Source organism: Netta rufina (genome assembly GCF_964035555.1).
Source record: "Netta rufina genome assembly, chromosome: 15".
Lineage (NCBI taxonomy): Eukaryota > Metazoa > Chordata > Aves > Anseriformes > Anatidae > Netta > Netta rufina.
In genome coordinates this window covers 1,708,666-1,730,719 of record NC_140138.1, presented here as the reverse complement: position 1 = coordinate 1,730,719, position 22,054 = coordinate 1,708,666, and the positions used below count along the sequence as shown (strand labels likewise).

At 42.6% G+C, this 22,054-nt stretch overlaps 1 protein-coding gene across 1 annotated transcript in view; it reads right to left on the bottom strand.

The window, feature by feature from the left end:
* The window catches only part of GRIN2A (glutamate ionotropic receptor NMDA type subunit 2A), a gene marked incomplete at both ends in the record, with an annotated part of 184,838 nt that extends 165,724 nt beyond the window's left edge, over nucleotides 1-19,114 (bottom strand). The window contains one exon of the mRNA XM_084296350.1: nucleotides 18,710-19,114. Within this exon, the coding sequence (XP_084152476.1) occupies nucleotides 18,710-19,114 (405 nt within the window). The remainder of the gene's footprint in view (nucleotides 1-18,709) is intronic.
* Between the last annotated feature and the right edge of the window lie 2,940 nt (nucleotides 19,115-22,054).

The following is a 22,054-nucleotide window of genomic DNA, read 5'->3' as shown; positions in this document are numbered from 1 at the left end:
TAACCTTGCTTTCCAACCACACTAAATTGTCAGTAAGAATTTAGGCTATTTCATTAAAGTATTTAGGAAGAATTCCTGCAAGGACATCTTTTCAGTTCTTTAAGCACCACTGCACAGAATGACATACAAATAATGCAGCATAACTACTGTCTTTATAGTCTCCCCTTGCTAATGTTCTGCTCTATATGTGTATCGTGTCCTGCATTTGGAGCAGAGCCTCTCGAGTACAGAGAATACATTCTCACCCTGCGCAAATCTGCACGGTTTATGGATTCTGCAACATGTTACCTTCTCTAGCCTTATTTAAGGTCTATTCAGCAACAAAATCAAACTCTCGGTGATAGTAATGCTCATTTGCAGTCGCTCAACAAGACCAGAGGCGAAGCATGCTGCCTCTGTGGAGCCCTTCACAGCCAACAAGCGGGCAAGCTATGTGAGCAGACACCTGGAACAGCAGTTCCTCGGGACAGCTGCAAGCAAAACACACCAGCCTAGGGGAAAGAGCCAGGAAAGACTTTCAAAGTTTAAAACTGTACTGGTAACACCTCTCTCACTGAGTCTTTGAAACTCTCACACTTTAAGTCGGCCCCAGATAGAAGCAGGGACACCTGCAGCCCTGCTGCTCTGGTGCCACAGCACCAGTGCTGGCCTCTAGGTCCAGCAAGAAGAGCTACACATGCACCAGGTAAAAGGAGTACACCTTGGAGCAACCTGTCCTTCATTTCATGTTTCATGCTCAGGTTTCCACCTGGAGGGAATTCGTTTGCTCCAGGTACAACCTCAGGAGTGAAGTTAACAATTACAAAGAGTGGCCAGACAAGGGACTGGTACGAGGACCCTGAAATGCGATGAAAAAATACATAAATGTCCAAAACCAGAATTATTATCTGTACACATATCTAGGCTTAAATATATATATATATGTATATCCTTTCCCACATCTGAAGAAAGACATTTCTTCTATCTCATCACAGACACTGTTCCATCAGCTTTTCTACCTCACCACAAAAAGAAAATAAAATAAAAAATTCAATGTCCTTATACAGCAGTTTCTACTTCCTTGACATGGTTACTTACAACAGTCATACTATCATTACCTCTCTATATATTCACTACATGCATATGAACTCATGGCACATTAAGTTTGGCCTTTGTGTCATGGCACTCACTAAAAACTTTTTCTTTGGAGCACAAGCAAAAAATAATGGGATTTTCTTCTGTAAATCAAACTTTTGAATGAGTCAGCACTTTCAACAAGTCATTTCTCAGTTTCAAATGAAGGTTGCTTGGCCTAGTACTCCTGATCATTTACAGAGACAGAAATACTGGCTCAAAATTGAACCTGAAAATATTTATTTGAGCATTAAGAGATTTTAGATGTTCCTCTTTGGTACTTGGAGATTGTGGATTGGACCTTTGGAAGAAATGATCACAGTAACTGGTACTAGGTAGAAGCAGTTAGATAGGAGTAGGAACTTGTTGAGCCTGATGATCTGCAAGAACATGAAAAAACATGCATGGCAGTTTTTGATAGCTTTTACATGCTTATGGAGCATAGAAACCAAACACAACAAGACTAAAAACAACTCATGGAAGATATTTGTGCAAGCAGGGTGCTACTGGTTTGGTTCTCCAAAGCAAAACAAAACCACAGGAAGAAAACACAAGGACCTGCTTTTTATATAACTACATGCCCATTGGCAGTAAATCATCAGATCTTTTTCATGCTTTCCCACTTCTGTCATCAATCCACAGAACAGCAATGAATTCCCAACACAGCCACTAAAAAACATAGCATTCTGGGTGTCCAGCTGCAACTGCATCCCAAACTGCCCACAGAGTTATGCAGCGTAAACCCCAGGGCAACCCTAGCTGTGCGTTTCTGACTGATGCACAGCCAACATCAGCTGCAGATTGTGATGAGATTAAACCACAGAGCTCACAAGGTTTTCACATCTGCGAGTACTGTGGCCTTTTAACCGTGCAGTTCCATGGCTGTTAACAGGTTCTCCTTTTCCCTAATAAAAGAGGACAACATGCAGCAAACAGCTCTTTTTTTTTTTTTTTTTTTTTTTCCAGTCGAGTGTGTCTTCATCACATTGCTCTTGAGAATTCTGCTGCCAGCCCAAGGCACAAGGGAAGAATGAAATACAAAAAGGCAAAAATGGCCAAAGAATAGCCACAAATTCTCCTTTAAAAAAAAAAAAAATTCCCCAGGAAATAAAATCTATATCCTTTTTCATGAGCTAAAACTTTAGAAATTCTTGCAACACAGTCTTCTGTATTCCTACCAAATCCCAAGGCCCATCTCTCTTCTCCAAAGTTGATCAGCACAGTCATTAATTTTAGGACCAGTTGCACATTAAGACTCTACTTGACACACTTCATCTTCACTAAATGTGGCATTTATATATGCCTGGCTAGATTTGGAGAGAATCCTATTATAGCATTGTATAGTTATATCCAGCATTTTATAAAAGTGAATAAAAACATTGGGTTGGAAAGAGCTTTACACCACAAGTCCTCTTCCCTCTTCATTCATTTATCAGTTTCAATCATAACACTAGCTGGCTTGTTACCATACCCTGAGCTTCTCAATTTCCCTTCTAAATACTATTTAATACAATTTCCTATCTAAGTTACTCCCGCCTTAGTTCCAGTCCCCCTGTCTTATTTTATGATGTTTAAACAGCTTTTCTTCATCCTGCCTCTAGCTATCACAGTCCTTTCTCAGGCTCCCTTTTACCAGATACAACAAAACCAACTCACCTGCAGGTGAGACCTTCCATACCTCAGTCACTTACATAATCCATTTCTGAATGACTGTACCAGCCAGGGCTTTTCAGAGTGAGGGAGACTAATTGCAGACAAGATTCCAGAAGCTTCACTTATTTCCTGCACAGGAAAGTAAAATCATCTCTAAAGGCAACATTACCAAAAATAAATCAATAAATAAATGCAGGAACACCCTGCCAGCTGCTGGCCCTCATCAGCACTAAAGTGTTCACTGATACAACCACTGCTTCAGCAAGATGTTACAACTGGTCCAATTAAACCTAATCCCGTTCTTGTTTTACCTCGCTATATTTTTCTAAAGTATGTATTTTTACCATGTCTTCAAGCTGATAAATATACTGCAAACTTTAAAATCTGGAATATAATAAACTGTACATTGCCTTCCCATAAGCAGGCAAAGCATGCTTTTTTTATTGAATTACAATGACATCCAGCAAATTCAACATGCTGTCCTTCAGTTGTGCTCTCACTCTCGGAAAACTTCCATAATTCCCAGTCACAGTCAACAGACCTAACTGTAATGCCTAAAAACTGAAATAAACATCCACAATGAGCAGCACATAGATTTTAATCCTATCCACGCGGTCATGGAGAGAGCTGCTAAAATCTGGGTTAATCCTTCCAATCCTTAGTCAGAAATGAAAGTCTGTGCGATTGAAATAGTATGCCAGAATTAGATTTGCTTGTGGTAAGGATTTGATTAAGTCAAAAATTAAGATCTTGTCCACAGTTTGAAATAGCTTCAGTTAAAATCGAAGTAGTGCATTTCTACTGACATTATTATCCAGAAAAGTCATTATAGTGAGACCAAACTCATAGCCCCTCTCTCCACAGGAAATTAATTTGGGCAAAATCTCCCACATGCTGACTTTCAGCTAGGAGTTCCGTCAATAAAATAAAATAAAATAAAATAAAATAAAAGAAAAGAAAAGAAAAAAGAAAAAATCAAGCATCTCTCCAAAATGATGAGAACAACTGCTGGACTGGAGTGCCAAGAGTAAGGCACAGTATTTAGTGAGAAAGACCACAGAAATAAAGACGTACTTACACTGAAACTTTATGAAGCAGATTCTCACAGCCACGCTGATGACAATTTGAACAGCTTTACATTTGTTACTGTACTCAGAAACATGACATATATATTAGATATAAAATATATTTATCTGTAGTGGTTGGGGCATTGTTTTTATTTTTTGCATATTATAGATCTCAGCGTAGAAAATGGTAAAAGTGAAGGAGGAAAGATACCACTCTCCCAGGAGCAATTGCACTTCAAGTTTCTTCAATTAAAGCCTGCACGGATCAGGCTGGATTAAGTCTAAAATACAACATGTTCTGAATTTTCTGCTGCAAATGTTTTATTGGCAACTTATGCCAAGCCTGAAGTTTGTGGTTGCTTTGTTGATGAGGTGTCTGTCACCTCCAGACCCAGAAATTCCCCTTGTGCCGTTAGATGCCACATCTGTGCACCTGCGTAACATCATGCTGCGCACAGGTACCACAGCAGGTAAAAGCAAAGCGGCAGTAAATTTTTCAGTTATAAACCTTTAAGTTTTCTAGTAACAGAATAATAGAGGCAAATACTCAGATTTCACCTCCACGCAAAGATAGCCAGAGGTTTCAAACTATTGCAAAAGCATATTTCTGTAATCGTTGCTGCTCCAAAGCTGGAAGCTTTTACTCAGGCAGGGCTCTTTGAAGTTACTTTGGGAACTGGCTCTCTGCAGATGGAAAAACAAATGATTAAACCAGCTCTACAGGGAGTCAGACTTATTGTACATACTTCATCTCAAAAGAAGCTAAGGGAGGGAGAACATTTTTTTTATATATACAACTCTAGAAAGCTTGTTAAGAAGGAAAACATACCACCATCTGAGCTGAATCAGAAAAGCTGTTTAATAACACAGAATTTTTAACTGGGTCAAACATGCAAATGAAACCTTAAAGTGACCCAAGGAAGATAAAAATTTTCATATTCAAAATGAAGCTTAAGTAGAACATCATGTTTAACTTAAGCAAAACCAGATAGGATGCCAAAAAACATTTAAGCAGCAGTAAAGTCAGTCATCTGGAAGAGAGCACCCAAAGTGGCATTAGCAGCTCCTAACACCAAATCATTCTTTTAACCAGAGACTGATCTTTAAAGCAGAATATGCCTCAAATTAAATGTGTTGCTTAGAGTTTCAGCCCCATATAGTAAGAGGCTATGTCTGCATCTTTATGTCTTTTATATAAGGAATGTACTGAGCACCTTCTAAGAGAGGCAAAAAACCTCCATCTTCTTTTTACCTTGTAGCATTCAGATCTTCAGGAGAAGCATTTAAGTAGGCATTAAAGGATATTTTAAGTATTTGCTTGCTTTGCACTTGCTCCTTTACTTGATAATCAGGTCAACCACGCTGCAGCAGGGAGACCACGAGCAGGACTTTGCTCTCCTTGTGGGCCTCATGCGTGACCTGTATGCTGTAAGCATGGATGTTCCCCCTTTCTGATAGAATTATCACCCGGACATTTGGAAATACCACTGCTGACCTGAAGAACTGGTTTCATGATGAGTTGTTAAAAATTAAGATTTCACATGACTATATCTTATTGGACATGGTGAAAGAAAAAAAAAATTTAAAAAGCAGTAAAGGTTGGAGAATGAGCAAAGTTGTGGGTTTTGTTTGTTTGTTGTTGTTTTCCGCTTCTTTCAGGAAGTGTCCAACTGAGGTGTCCATTGCAGATTAACAAAGCAATAAGACTTACATTGGAATACAAATTACAGAGCTGGACCGCTACATTTTATTATTGGATGAAATTACTCACTGCTCACTAGTTTGACATTTCAGCCCCTTACTGTGAACAGGCTGAAACACAGAACAGCTCTTCTCAAGCCAGCAGTCACTGCATAGAAGGAAACAGGGAACAGGCCACACTTACACAGAAAGCAAACAACTCATGAAAGCACACAAGTAAGGCTTTCAAAGACCATTAAAGGCACACATGCTGCAGTTGACAGCTGACTACTGTATACGCTATCCACAAGTTCATTTAGATTTTAATTTAGAGACCATAAGATGCATTTTCATGACAAACTAGAAACCTGAAAATATTGTATATAGTGAGAAGCTATTGAACAACTGTTCAGGATATTTTAAACATGAAGATTATTTACTATTTATAGTAAATAGCCCCAAGTCATTTGCACCATTCCTAGTGCCTTATCACTTACTCACTGACCACTGGAAAAATTCCAGTAATTTTTATGCTACAAAATGGTAATAGAAAAGCAACAGGAAACTGAAAGAGATTGTAGCCAGAAGCCTGTGTCTTGATGTGGAAAAGGTTGGGAAAAGAAAAACATGACAACTTGACAACTTACTTTTTTTTTTTTTTTTTTTTGAGAAAGACAGAATGAGCATATCTGGAAAATGCAAAGAAGATCATTTGTTTACTTTAGCCAATGTGAGGAAAAGAAATCATACAAACATGTATTTTTCTTTCTGCAAGTGAGCTTAACCTGGTATGAGCCAAAATTTTCTTAATCTGACACTTTCCAATGCTCTGTTCTCAGATGTTGCTTGTTTGCAACCTCATACAGACAGTTGTTTAGACAACATCAGCATTTATGTAGTGAATGATCCATAACGCTGTTCTGTGCACATAGCTGCAATTTAAGTTATAAATGCCAGTAACCATAAGTCTCAATATTTAAAGCAAGCAACAGCAAAGCACAAAGCACCTTCACAAATACCATTATAGAGGAAACTGCATAATCAGCAAGCCACCTAACACCGTGGAAAGCAATTTATTTTCAAATATTTTAACTGACAGCCTGCCCTGCTCCCACATATTCTGACGCCCCTAACGGGAGATCTGAAATTCTGATTAACTGCATTGAAAATCATTATAGAAGGGAATCGTCAATATATTTTCAAATACCAGTTCCTAAAATCTGAGGTAGCAGGAGCCACCCTAAAACACCTGAACACAACAAACACACGTGGAAAAAGGTACATCTGTTGCCACAAAGCAGAGAATTATTCCAAAAATAATTCAATTTTATATAGAAATGGATGCTTGTCTAGAAGCACACTGGTGCTGGACACACTAGCCAGCCAACTGCATGGCACTAAAAAAAAAGAAGGGTGGGGCGGGGAAGGAGATTGTGTGGTTTGAAAGCTTCTAGACAGACCTTGTCCCAGGTTATACAACAGAACGAAGATTTTTAAAAAAAGTCGGGAAATAGAAAATGTCTTTAGAAGACAGGCATGCAGACTCCATGATACATTAACTTTGAGATACTACAGCCCAAACTCCCTACTATGAGCTGGGAAATGCCGTTTTAGAAAAGTTCCCCTGTATGTGTATGCAAAGCTGCTTAACGATAGCAGAAAGCACTCAGCAGAGCAGCAGAATTATCCAAAATCCCAAGGCCAGGAATCCTGAAGAAATACCGATGTGGAAACTGGAGTTTTGAATCCTTTTGGTTTTCTCATATTCTTTCTGCACAAATAGACCCCTTTCATCGGTAATTTCTGGCGCTGTTTAACCTCAGCTCTCCACCTGTATTACCCTGACTCACCCGATCTAGTTTCTCGTCCTTCCTCTATTTGCTATTCTTAAATAAAAACAGGCTTGGCTTAAAGTCGTAACAGTTCTGTCTGTCTTCTTGGGATTCCAGAAAATTCTCATTTCCTCCAATGCATCTTATTTTAACACAACTAACATTTTTTCTCTATATTGACTGAAAGAGTGCCGGTCCTCCTAACATGAAGGGACACACAATTTAGGTGGAGAGAGACGTGTATTCTTTCTGAGCCACCCTTGTCTCTATCAGAAGCGAACTAATGCATTGAAGAAATAAATAAAACTAACTTTAAACACTAGGGTGATGGCCAAGCATAAAGTAGGAAAAGCAAATAGAATGGATGAAGAGGAAGGCAAAAAAAAAAAAAAAATACAATAATGGAAGTGTTTGGAGGAAACCAGTGTCTGGAGAAAGAGATTTGCATATGAAATAGACTGGATATTAAAAACTCAATCTCAGAGCAAGCAAAGGAAACAAGTGTTTCTTTTACAGCTTTGGTATCAGTTCAATTTGTTGTCACATAGTTAGGTGACAGAGCTTTACATTTTGCATCAGAAGCACTGGATACATCCACAGCTTTTGCCAGAAACCAGACTGCACAACACCAAGTTTCAGCCTTTTGGCAGGTGATAGCTGAAATGCAGATCAAGAGAGGAGAGGTGAAGGGACAGCAAATGGATCAAAATAAAGAGGGCAGGGTTAGCTTCTTTACTACAAAAGTAGTGTGACTATATAAAACAAAACAGATGATCCTAACAAAATTTGAGTAGAATACAGGCAGTTTCCATAGTTTTTGCATCTGTTTTCATATGTCTAATTTACAAACCTAATCTTGTCCCAATTAGGTACTTCACATAACTCTGATGCTTCTGCCAACACGATTTACCCAGAACTCTTAATTAGCCTCACACACACAGAAAAAAATAACATACAATTTGTCTGGTAATTATATGTTTCTGTAACTCCTAAAAGCAACTCATTACAGGAATGTTGTGTGTGTGGAACAGATTACCTTAATTCTATTTTCTGTTCATCCAATTATAACTGTCGTTCCTAATTGTATTGTAAATTGTGTTGAGCTGGAAGGTGGCTATAAAATCCTTGCGCTTTCCTCTTTCATAATGTCTTTACATACACAATGCATTTCCACTAGACACAAAATCAATGTAGTGAAAACAAAGCAATCTTATTGCAAGTCTAGTCACATGGAGAGACAAACTGGTAAACACAAATGCTTCAAACTTCATATCAACAAAATTACAAACACCACCAAGAAATGAAAACTAAAACAAAAGATGAGCAACTTCCCACCCAGCAATGCCTTGAATGAAACATCTATGGAAGTGACCTGCTCCGAGATGCACAAAAGACAGGTTCCAGGTAGCTGTGTACAGCCAGCAGGGGCTGAGCAATGAGCCCAGCAGCGGCGTTTGGCCTTCTCTTGCTTTCCTCTTTGCTGCAGCTGTGGGCTGCTTGTGACAACAGAACAGCCCAGCCTACTGGCAAAATGAAATTACTTTCTCAGAATTATGATGGAGGCAGAAGACTCCAAACTGACTGATGGGTCATCTGGCAATGAAGGAGATCCCCAGCAGAGCTCACTCAAAGCACAATGTTAAGGTATACATAATTATATAGTTGAAAGGTGTACGTCTCCTTGCTGACTTTCCTAATCAGGTCTGAAAAACCTACTTCGTTCAGGTTACTTAAAGATGGACGTGCATCGTCCTACTAGGAGAATACATTACCTTCAGCCAATCCAATACACCATACCACTACAACTTGTAGACTCAATCCTGAGGAGTAGGTAAATCAATGTAGTTCCACAAAAAACATTAAAGCATGAAGATGGTCTTTATTCTCTCACCCTTTGCAATGGGATCCCACCTTATGCAATAGGATCTGGAAGAAAGCAGGGAGAATGTACATATATACAAAAACAAACAAACAAACAAAAAACAGCTTTCTCAAAGCAGCACATGCCTAAATATGAAGCAAAGGATGACTTTCAAGAAAAGTCATTTCAGATCTGTAGAGAAAATATTACTATGTTTTAATAAATTCCCATCTACATCCCTCCAATATGCTTCTTGGTGCATTACAGTCAGAAGTGACAGAAATCAGACCCAAAAAAGGGGACAACCACAGCCTAGTACTTTCGCTTTGAATTTTCCCCATCCAAACACAGGTTAATCTTGCTAAACACTCTCCATCTGGTAAACATACAAGCAAATGCAAGTGTTTCACTGCTGCCCATGCACCGGAGGTTTAGGACCAGTTCAGGACCTCAGATGCCTTGTTGGATTTCCTAAGTCAGTTTTATTTCAGTCTCTGTGGGTGCTGAACAGATCGGGAGAGTAGGAACGGCTCAGGAAAAGAGAAAAAAACTATTTTCAGGAAAGAAAATAGTTTTTCTGTTGGTTGTTCAGATTTTATATTGCTTTTATTCTACACACTTTCATTTCATTGCTCTCTGCAACTTTCCGCCTCCTAACCAATCTTATTTCCAGTTATGCTTTCACACAAAACTTGCGAGTCTCAACCTTTCCCTGACCTAATATATCAAGTCTTACAATAGAGGAAGATGCAGACAGATTCCTCCTAGCATGGCTTCATTGAGTGTAAATACTTTAAAAATAAATTGCTAGCTGCTGTGCATTCATACAGAAGCATACAGCCTTTTCCTTAAGTCTCTGGGGAGACACTCAGCTTTACCATGAGACCCCCAGGGAGGTCTCTGCCTTGAGAAGTGGGGGGGTCTCGGTCAGAGGTGGGACGTGCAGCACAGATGGAGCTCTGCAATAACAGAATTAAACCACGTCCATTTCTTTTCAATTGTGCAGCTAGTTTACACACCTCAGTTGCAAACACAGGGTTGGTTTTTCTCCTAAGAACAGTAAGTGAAAATCAAATATAAATAGCCAATGATGCCACTACAGTTCTACTTATTCCAGTAAAGTGCAGAAGAAAATATCTCAAGGATTTAAACGAACAATGTGGTGACAGATGGCATGGAGACAATCCAGGCTGGGCTCCCTCAGTAAAATCCACACAACTTCACAGCTCCAGGAACAAGGGGAGGCAGAAGGGGGGCGGGGGCTGGAGAAAAAAACACATGCAAAGCTGGCCTAGATGACCACAGATTTCTAACAAACTGTTGTGGACAGCAAAGATTCTTTGCTCAACTGCAAAAAGCTGTTCGTATCAGCACAGATGTCAGTAGGTCTATCAAGGATATCTTCAAGAAAGTCCAATATAATTAATACAAAAATCTTAAAGAAATTATTCACATTAAACTGTTAGTTTAAATACGTGACAAATCTAAAATGCTATTAAACTGTTCATTCAAGTAATCTAATCAAGCTCTCAAAAATAATTAATAGAAAAGACACAAAATGGCTTTAACATGATACCAATACCCTTCCCTTCACTGCATAGTTTTATTAGGATGAATATTTTCAGGCACGTTCTCTGGATATATTCTGATTACCAGAAGTGTCTTATGTGCTTTAGAATCGCTCCATTATTATTTTGTAGCTTAAAAGAAACCATCTTCGGTTTTATGTTTGAGAATGCCCTTGAAAAAAATAAATAAATAAAATAAAATAAGATGCCACCAAGAATGCCTGCAAGCAGAAAATTATGCTGAAGGTCTGGTGTCCTACTTTTACAGCTTGGGAGTCTGCCGTGTTGTAATTTCCTATATGCAGGCAATAGTTTGGATAGCATGGATGATCTACAACATTGACTTACTAACATTTTTAAGACGTTACTGCGCAAAACATACTGAGGCACTTATGGATTTCTATTTCCAAGAACAGACAGTTGGAGGAGAAAGAAAATAGTACCTTTGAGATGAAAATATATTACTCTTATTGCAAATGACTACAACTACATCTCAATGAAACCAACATGTCACTCTCCTCAATAAGAGCTGTTTATAGGATCCCATCCTGCATCCTGGGCTCAGCTGCAGTAGCGTAAACTCCAACAAGCCCAAAATAGGAAATTTGCCCATGCCTGAGCTGCTTCAAAAGCCAGGTAAACTTTAGGATGCGGTATTATGCAAAAGATGTCTACTTTTCTACAATTTGATTATTAGTGACAGAAATTCCTAATCTCTTCAAACCTATCTTCCTTCTACTTGGACTAATTACACCAAATTTGTCTCCATCTCCAAGAGGAACAGTTCAAGTTTACTCCCACAGTATTTCAGGAAATCAGCCTCACTTTATTTCATCAAATTAAGAAGGGGACTTTTGTGAGGACCAGAACAAGGAAAATACAATTGTCTCAGAAACAGGTAGGGAAATCCCATAAAACTTAGTAAAGAGCAGGAGAGAAAGAGAGCAAGAAAGAAAGGCACATACCATGAATACATGTATAACACTCCTCCAAGCTCTGAGACAGAGCTCAATGCAGAGAACACCACGGCTCTCGCTACTGAACTTCACTTTCTTGTAGCAATGACAGCCCACGAATAGCAATGTACAGCAGCAGGCTGCATGGTAACCACCCTGTGCTCCCAGAGCGATTCCAGATACAGAAAAGCACAAGAAATTGTATCCACTCTGTATGCCTCAGGAAGACAGATTTCAAGCATGTTTTAACCATTTTATTACAATGGTCCTGGTGCCTGTGCATAAAAGGTGCACTCACAGATTACGAGCCCAGTTCTAAAAATCTTTACTGATGTGCAAGACAGCTCTTTTTAAAATACATACTGATTTTTTATGGTTATGGTCAAGTAAACACAGATTCACAAGAGATCGGTGCTTCATTTTTGTTGCAGTTCAAAATACAAATGAGAATTTCTGAAAGTTATGTTTCTCATGGCAGCATTAGTACAGGACAAAAGAAGGAAAATCCAATTCCCCTGCACCTTTACAGGAGGCAGAAGCTGGAACTATTACTTGCATGCAGTGGAGCAGCGCAAGGTACCTAGACATGAAACGCCAATTGATATAGGTATTTTTGCACTAAAACGTTTAACTACAGTTTAATCTTCCAATCTTCAGCAATACTAACCAAATCCAAAATTATTAACATGCTCAGGAGCACAGTGCCATATTCATGCTAATACAATTATCAGTAAGGGAAGAATGAGATGTTACAAAACTTAAATTTATTTTTTTCTGTAAAAATATGGGACTACTTTTACAATGAGTTAGAAAAACATCTATGTAACTCACATGGAAGGCATACAAATCAGTAAGCACATGCCATGAATTACGATATCTAAAGTGATTCTACAATAAAAAAGAAACCCTACATCCCCCTGCTTCCTTGCCACAATTTTTAAAGCATAAGAATCGAAGCACTCATATGCACAGTACTAACGTGACATGTAGCTTTTGAACTTTCTTTTTTTTAAAATAATGGCCACTGCCTTATGAGGATATGTGAAAAAAAAATAAACTTTGTAAGGCGTGTAGAAACAACTTAAGAGCAGTGAACAAAGTTATAGGTGAAACAGGGAACAAACTGCCAGCACCAGAGCCAGGAGTCTGGGTGTGCTCTACTCCCAGCAGCAAGGCTGTGGTTAGATCCTGGTTTGCACAAGTGCCATGTAGTCTTTGGATCTCAGGAACGAGGGAAAGGAAAGCAGCCCCAGGTTGTTTCTACAGCAAGCTAGAAACAACAGGTAACGCAGAAGTCTGAAACTACTTCATCAGAACACCTGAAAAATATCCTCTGAAAGAACAAGAAAGGCTTTAAAAGTTCATTTTCCCTCAGTATTTATTCACAGCAGGTGCCTAGATAAATACCCTGCAGCAGTCCAGGAGGCAAGAGCCTGCAGAGGGGTGGAACAGGAACCAGCAGTGGGATGGAACAGGAGCCAGCAGTGCGCCCTTTTGGTGACAAAACGAGCCCAGCCAGCTGCTCAGGAACGGGGATTATCCCCTCTGCGGGACTCAAGAGGCCACTGCTGGAGTACCGTGCCCAGTTCTGGGATCCCCCCGTACAAGACACCAACACCTCTGAGTGAGTCCAAAGAACTGGAGCACATGAGGTTGTAAGGAAAGGCAGAAGGCACTGGTTTGTACCCGGGGATGGGACAGGTACAGACAGGTGTAATCACAGCCTAAACTAAACAGAGTTCAGCTTGGAGATTCACCACAAAAAAAAAAAAAAAAAAGGAGGTTGTGGTCATGGTGCAGAGTTGTATCCTAATGAGATATAACAAAAATATTTGCATGGTGAGAGAGCTGAAATGCTGGAACAGATTGCCTAGAAAGGCTGCTGTGTTGATACTCACTACTTGACTGGAGGGGGCCCTAACCGGTCCGACCCCAGGCACTGAGCTAGGGTTGGCTTGGACACTTCCAGAGATCCTTCTAACCTCAGCTATTCTGTGGTTCTGGCCTCACTGCTATGGAAGGAGATCACAGAATCACAGAATCACAGAATTTCTAGGTTGGAAGAGACCTCAAGGTCATCGAGTCCAACCTCCAACCTAACGCTAACAGTCCCCACTAAACCATATCCCTAAGCTCTACATCTAAACGTCTTTTGAAGACTTCCAGGGATGGTGACTCCACCACTTCCCTGGGCAGCCTGTTCCAGTGTCTAACAACCCTTTCAGTGAAGAAATTCTTCCTAACATCTAACCTAAAACTCCCCTGGCTCAACTTAAGCCCATTCCCCCTCGTCCTGTCACCAGGCACGTGGGAGAACAGGCCAACCCCCACCTCGCTACAGCCTCCCTTGAGGTACCTATAGAGAGCGATAAGGTCACCCCTGAGCCTCCTCTTCTCCAGGCTGAACAAGCCCAGCTCCCTCAGCCGCTCCTCATAGGACTTGTTCTCCAGGCCCCTCACCAGCTTCGTCGCCCTTCTCTGCACCCGCTCAAGCACCTCGATGTCCTTCTTGTAGCGAGGGGCCCAAAACTGAACACAGTACTCGAGGTGCGGCCTCACCAGAGCTGAGTACAGGGGGACGATCACCTCCCTCGCCCTGCTGGTCACGCTGTTCCTGATACAAGCCAGGATGCCGTTGGCCTTCTTGGCCACCTGAGCACACTGCTGGCTCATATTCAGCTGACTATCCACCATCACTCCCAGGTCCTTCTCTGCCTGGCAGCTCTCCAACCATTCCTCTCCCAGTCTGTAGCTCTGCTTGGGGTTATTGCGCCCCAGGTGCAGGACCCGGCACTTGGCTTTGTTGAACTTCATGCAGTTGACCTCAGCCCATCGGTGCAGCCTATCCAGATCCTCCTGCAGAGCTTTCCTACCCTTGAGCAGATCGACACACGCACCTAACTTGGTGTCATCTGCGAACTTACTGAGGGTGCACTCAATGCCCTCGTCCAGATTGCCCTCGTCCAGATGAGGAGGGATACATAAAGGAAAGCTGAAGGTGGTGGTAGACACAGAATGGATTTTGTACTAGGCAATTAATGAAAGTGTTAATTGCCAATGTTAATTTATCAGCACAGAGAATAACAAAGAAAGATAATTTATTCATGCATAGCACTTTTGGAAAAAGACTTGTTTTGTTTAACATTCCTAGAGCTCTCTCAAGAAGCTTCACTTTGCAATAGCTCTAATGGAGAATTACCCTCACCTTTCATGCTGCCCAGCTATGCATTATGACTCACAGTACTTTCACAGCACTAAAATGCCTCAAGTTTCTATGTCTTTCAGAAAGGTTTCTAATGAGAAATTAGACTCAATTTTGCAGCATGCAAAAGATGCTCAGTACTCCTGGATGTGTTTATGATACATAAGGGCCTCTTCCCACTTCTGAATGAAACCAATTTTTCATTATTGTCGCAGAACTAACCATGATGTTCTGTTTTAGAAAGGTATCATGATTACAATCATTATAATGATGGCATGTGGTGAAACAAACGTAACTAAGTTTAAAACCAAATGCTGAAGTCAGGAAACAGTTCCTAAGCAGTGTTTGGTTTGAGATCCCTCAAATTTCAACAGACACAAGATGAATAAACAGCCAGTCTGTTTGCAGCATCCTCCAAGGGCTGCTGATGCACAGCAGGTTGGCACAGGCGCCCCAGACACAATTCTCATCTTGTTTCATCCAACTGTCTCACATCTGAGCATGCCTGGAGCCCATAGCAGAACAGGGGCCCAAAGCCAAGGAGCACCTCGCTGGCAGAGGAGTCGGTGCCAGCAGCAGGTGATGCAGCCGGTGGGAGGCAGAGCACATGGCACAGCCCAAAGGGCACCCCCAGCCAGTTCATGTAGGTACCCTGCATCCTTACCTGTCCCACTGCTTTATTGGTAGCGTTTTGACAGCAGATGTCAGGTCAAGGCAGGGTCAGAAGCCTTCACATTCCTGTCCTAATACTCATAGTCTATATGAAGCAATGTATTTCCAACATATTTGACTGGTACAGCCAAACAGGAACCAAACCAAAGCCAAGTACTGGCCACTGAGAGGCAGGTTAAGCTACGCACCCTGCACAGATGAGGTTGGCACTGGGACTCAGTACTTCAGAAGCTGTACATCCTGCAATAATCACTGCATGCTCCATGTGTGTGCACAGCTCATGTTTATAAACCTAGAATAACCTCTTGTTTTTTAGGGATGGCTCTTTGTATGGCATTCACATTGCCGCAGTGTTTGTTAATACAGAAAGCGGTGAGCTTTTCTACCCAGAGTCATTCCAGTGAAGCACACAGCATTATAGACAATGACTTCTTGTTCACATCCCTCCAGCCCAGCTCACGTTTAGGACAGTTAGGCATCATATAACTACCTGGCTCAGAGTTCAGCGAATCATTATGCTGCCTTTGTGTCAGCCACACTTGTAGACTACAAACAAGCAGACACAACACATGGACACTTATTTAGTTGTAAAAGACATCTAAAACACAGTATCAGCATGATTCCACAGAGAAGGAAAACAACTACTAGAGCCACACAATAAGGATGTAAATTAAACGGTCTTGTTAGAGTGCCACAGGTAGGAACTTCATCCACAAGCAGGAGTAGGACCGAGCACCTGTTTTTGCATATCCAGCGATCTCAATGTGAGAGACAAAAGAGAAGAGTTTGTAAATTGTTATCAACTTTATAATTTAAGCCAGCATCCATGTGTTTCAGCTGAAATCCTGACGCTGACTTGGCAGACAGATTTTACACTGGGAGTTTCATCTCCTCTGCCTTTATGACAGCACTGTGAATTCCACCTTTGACTCACAAGAATTCATTCCCAAATGAACAGTTAATTGAGTGACACATGCAAGTCTTATTACTGTAGTGTGCCAAGCCCAGTTACAAGATATAATGTGCATTGGAAAACCACATTTAAAAATTAAGGCAATTTTAGTTAAATGAAGAAACAATATCTTCAGCCAATTCAAGCCGCTAAAGTCATCTCTGTTAGATGTCTTAACACACAAGAGAATGATTTTGATTTCCTAAATGGAAATCTTAGAAGCTGAGTTTCAGCACAAAGATGTTTTATTATCATACTGTGATAACCTAAAATCAAAGTCAGTGTCATACTAACGACAATATTAGCATACATTGGGAACCCTGTTAACTTCCTGGGATAGGAAAAAATATGGTTTATTTTATGTTCTAGAGGCTTCTACATAAAAGTAAAAAAATCTTCATCAGTAACATCCTGCATTCAGCTACTGAGCATGAAGTTGATGCTGTACAAATTACTGCCTGAGTTTTATCACTCAACACTCACTAGTATCTTCAGTTTCAAGAGTTTTTATGCTGGAATAGGAAGTTGAGTGAAATGTATATCACATAAAATTCCTAAATATACCTAAAGCTAACTTTGGAAAGATGAGAAAATCTGTGTAGCAATTTAAAAGCTAAATGAAATAACAGTCTCTGTTACTTGGTCACTGAATTTACACTTAAGATAGTAGCATTGAATGGAAAGCTCTCTCCATACCAATCAAGCTGTCAAGCCCATTGTTATAGAATCTTTGCTATAATTCAGAATCTATTATTGTCGCCATTGCATAACAAATTCTAAAAGAAGGTAATTTAAAACACTAAGAGACACTGGATCCCTTTAATCCCAATGAAAACATTTCCCAGAGATAAGAGTTTTCAAAAGTTTGGTACTGATTCCTCAACTGTAACTAATCATTGCATCTTCCCCGCTTCTTTTCCCCCAGGTTATGAAAAACCTATCCGGATCACTTCATTTTTAGAAAGATTCAGAGAGGTCTTTAAGTGCTATTCAAAAACCATCTATAAGGTATAACAGTATTTAGTGAATAAGGAACCCTAAAGGGTACAAGTATTAGGAAATAAGTTACAATCAACATTGCGTGCAATGTGTGCAATATAAGCATATATAAGTGCAATATATGTGCAATGCAGGAAAATCAATAAACCATTTCTCACTCCCAAGCTTCCTCTTTTACACAGCACGTACTCCTCAGCATCAGCAGGAGCTCCTCGCAGACTTTCAGGCCAAGCAGCTGTCCACACCAGAATGCTTAGTCCTGCAAGCTGCTAAGCACCTACTGTTTCAGAAACAGCAGTGATCACTTTACAAAATCGAATCTGCAGTGCCAGATTCATCTTCTTCTTTTTTTTTTTTTAATTGTTACAGCGCAAAGGCAGATGAGCTGCATATGTGAGTCACTTCTGTCTGTCGTCCCACAGACTCACAGAGGGTTACATAAAGAAATGTTTCCCAACAAAACAGTTTGTCATTACCTCCAGACTTCTGACAATGCCATTGTGGATTTTCATGAGCTACAGTAGGAAATTAGAAGTATCCAGATAGTGAAAGTCTAATTCAATAAATACAATGAATATAAGTGGTATTAAATTAAATTAAATTAGGAGCACTTAAATTAAAGTGGTCTTGCAAACTTGAACCAGACCTTATATTCATATAGACCATAGTGGATCACAAAACTCCATCCTAATATAAATGTCCTATAACTTCTATTGCCCTTAAATACATTCAGGTCTATAGCTTGGTAGCTGTTATAAGCATGGCAGAACAGTATCTAATTATAATTTTGTATTAATCATTATAATTTATCCCCTAAATCATTGTATTGGCCTATTTTGTTGTTTACAGCCATACGTCATATTTGCTAATAAAATTTTTAAGGTGATAAGCATTCAGTTTAGTGAAGAGTAAAGTTTAATCAGACTGCCTTTACAGCAGAAGGAAAACTGAGTTTCAAGCATGAACCCCAAAATATTTCAGAGTATTTGATGAGTAGTCAATGAGTACACTGTTCTGTACATTTTTTTTTTTTTTTTCTTAAAGTACATATAATTACAGGCATCGTGTTTGAACTGCTTGTGGTGACTATTCGCAATAAAAATCAACGCGGTGAAGTACTTTAGACTAGCAAAAGGTTTTAATAATTTTCCTACCTTATCTGCCATTATCATGGAGGCCCCACCATGAATTCCAAGAATTGGAATAGAAGTCTGCGATGAAATAAAATCCAAAATCTGAGCTACCGCCTCCTGATCAGTATCATCTCCAAAAACCACTCCATGGATCTTGGTGCCGGACATCAAGTCGCAAACATGTGTTATGATGCTTTTAGGGTCAGTCTGGTTCACCAGAAGGGTCACTACATTGACATCAACAGTCAGGTCTGCAGACATTTCCCTGGTCCACAGACCTCTGATATCTCTCTCTGTGATATACTTTGTTCTTCCCAGAATCACTGCAATGTTCAGGATGGGATAACTCTTCTCTGCTCCATGAACAAGATCCAGAGGCGCCAGAAGAGCTTGGAGTACCAGGAGAGCACAGCCAATTTTCCTCATCTTTGCCAGCTTTGTCCCCTGTAAAACTGATCACATTGTATAAGAAAAATAGAGAGGAAAACTGTGTATCTTCAACAGAGGTTTTAAATAGAAAGATTCTGGACACAATGCAAACTTTAGCAGCTTTTTATAACTTGTTCTTCATCTTAGTTTCAATTCAAGCCTCTTACATTCCCTCAGAAAGTTGACTTGCCAATGATAGGTAGTGTTACAACTGGTCTCCCACATGCAAGGCAGAAAATGAAGCACAAGTTCAGAAGACAGACCCATTAAAATTCTTCCTGGATGGCTAACAAAATTAGAATGGCAGAAATCATTAAAAAAAGACATTGCCATCCTTCTTCTTAACCTTGCTCTCCTAAAATAGGTAAAAAATGGAAGTCTATTTTCCTTTGTTGCAAACGTCTATTTAAAACTTAGTCCCAGTCTAATAGGAAGAAGTGCTTTAGCTTATAATGATAGAAGTAAGCCAGGGTCTGCTGGAAACCCCAGTCCACATACTTTGTACATCTCGAGGCATCCCAGAAACATGCTGTTTTATTTCTGGAGCTCTGTCCTAGGCAGCTGCTGCTCACGCACAGTCTAACTGCGTTTCTGGAAGAGGTTCAGAAGCACGATATTCTGTCTTAATTCTTCTCCCTCCTCTGACACAGCATTCATTTGAGCATCTCAGAACTGCTGATATCAGATGCGAAGTTGCCACTGGTGCTGAAGGGGAGGGTGTTCCACGAACGAGCATTGCTGCATCGGTTTACTTCATCTCTTCACTGAATCCCTGTAGGGCTCTGAATACGGAGAGAGAGTATGACGGAGAGAGTCATACAGAAGTGCTCTGAACTAGCTGAAGGAGGGAGCGGCGGTCTAACTGCAGATATCCCTCTGCTGCTGCGCCCCGAGGGGTTTCCACCCCCGTAACTGCGAGCGGCAGGAGGGGACTCCCCGAGCCGCGTACAACCCGGCTCGCCGCAGAGCATCGCGCAGCCGCCACAAGGAGACTCTCGGGGCTGGCACCCCCAGATCCCCCCCTCCCCATGTCTTCCCGAGCCCCCCCCAGCGCCCAGCCCCACGGACGGCACCGGGCGCGCCCCTGGCCTGTGCCCGCGCCCGCGCCCCCGCGCCCCGCCGGGCGCCCCTGGGCGGAGGCGCAGCGAGAAGATGGCGCCGCCTGGCGGCCGCGCGCCTCAACACACGGAGCGGCAGCGGGGCGGGGGGCTCGGGAGCGGCCCCCAGTACGGGGTCGAGGGCTGGGGGAGAAGACCCCGTGCCAGGCTGGGGGCTGGCGGGGCGCGGGGACCCGGACGCACTCCGGGAGCGACCAGAGGCAAAAGTTGCCCTGGGAACCCCCAGACTCCCTCCGGGAAGCCCCCAGGCCCCCTGAGAAACCCCCAGGCCCTCCCGGGAGCTTCCCCGTCAGGATCCGTCCAAGCACGGTCCGGGAAAGAGTGGGATCAGGTGCGGGCAGGATCCCTTCGCGATCCGGTGCCGCTCCCGCTCCATCAGCACCGACCCTGGGGGAGCCACACGAGGAGGTCGCTCCAGCAAAAGCTCGACTCGCTTCGGATTTTCGCCGGTGGCCGCGGGGCCACTGCTGGTAGCGGCCCCGGCTGAGGCAAGGCGAGGGACGCCTGGGGGCTGCCCCTCACGGCCGGCCGGGAGCCCGCAGCAAGCCCCGCACCAGCGCCCGGTACACTCACCGCCGCCTCCGCTCCGCTCTCCTGCTCGTGCCGCTCATCCCAGCAGGTTCCTCCTCAAGCAGCCCGGTGGAAAACAGGGTCCCTGGTGCCCGGGCGGCCGCCCGCAACTCGTGCCCGCCGCAGGAACCGCGAGGCCGGCAGCTCCGCGCCGCCCGCATCGTCAAGTTTTAGCAGAGCCAGCGCAACTGAGATTCGCTCTTTACTTTTGGCCGCAAGCATTTAGGCATCTTCATGGTTTTCCTTTTTTCTTTTTCCTTTTTTTTTTTTTCAGTTCTTCTGCCTTTTTTAGCTCTATTTATTTATTTATTTATTTATTTATTTTTCTGGCTGTTCAAAGGGCAGTTGCAATATTGCTGCGGCAGTTCCCCAGGACGGCACCTCTGAGCCCCGGCTCATCTCAGTCTCTTGCGAGCGCCGGGGACGGGCAGCGGCGCCTCCTGAAGGCGCCACGGGAACCACCCGGCGGCCGATCCGATCCGCTCCGCTCCGCCGCCCCCAGCCCCGCCGCCCCCCTCGTCAGAGCAAGCTGAATCGCGGCCACTTTGAAGGCTCCCCCCCGCCGCCGCCACCTCCCCGTTCTGCTTCTGCCGGCACCAGCGAATGAGTCAGAGCCAGGCGGTCGGGGGAGGAGGTGTTGGATCTGGGGAGCAGCGACAGCACTGGGTTTGGGGCAGAAGAGTGGCGAACTTGAGCGCTCGTCCCAACTTAACAGCCCCAGAGAAAGGTTGGTGGCCCCGGGAAGCCCCCGAGTATTCTCCTTTCCCGTGACGCAGGGGCTGCCAACCAGAAATCCCTGCCACGGGCTGAGGGGAATGAGCGTGGAGCTGCAGTTTCCACGCTGAAACCAACCCTAAAAGCTCCAAACTGCAGCCAAATACCACAAAAACACTCCAGAGAAGCTGGCTGCATTTGAGCATTCCTGCTGCTCCATGATAATTGGACACCCCCCTTCCCAAGGCACCGTGGCCCCGTTTCTCCAGCTCCCCCTCTCCTGTCACTGCCCAGGTGTCAGACCCACACAGATGTTTCACGGCCCTTGCCTGCACCGCACACCCTGCTTTCCTCCTCCCTCCCTCTGCTGCTTTCCCCTTCCCACCACCCTCCTCCAGCTGCCACAACGTACTTGGTTTTGTACGAATGAGTATGCCACACCACAGAGGTGATGTGTTTGTGCTCAGTCCTCCACATGCACTCCTAAGCTAAACACTTGGGAGTAGGGCCACGCAGACCCACTCAGCAAGGCACA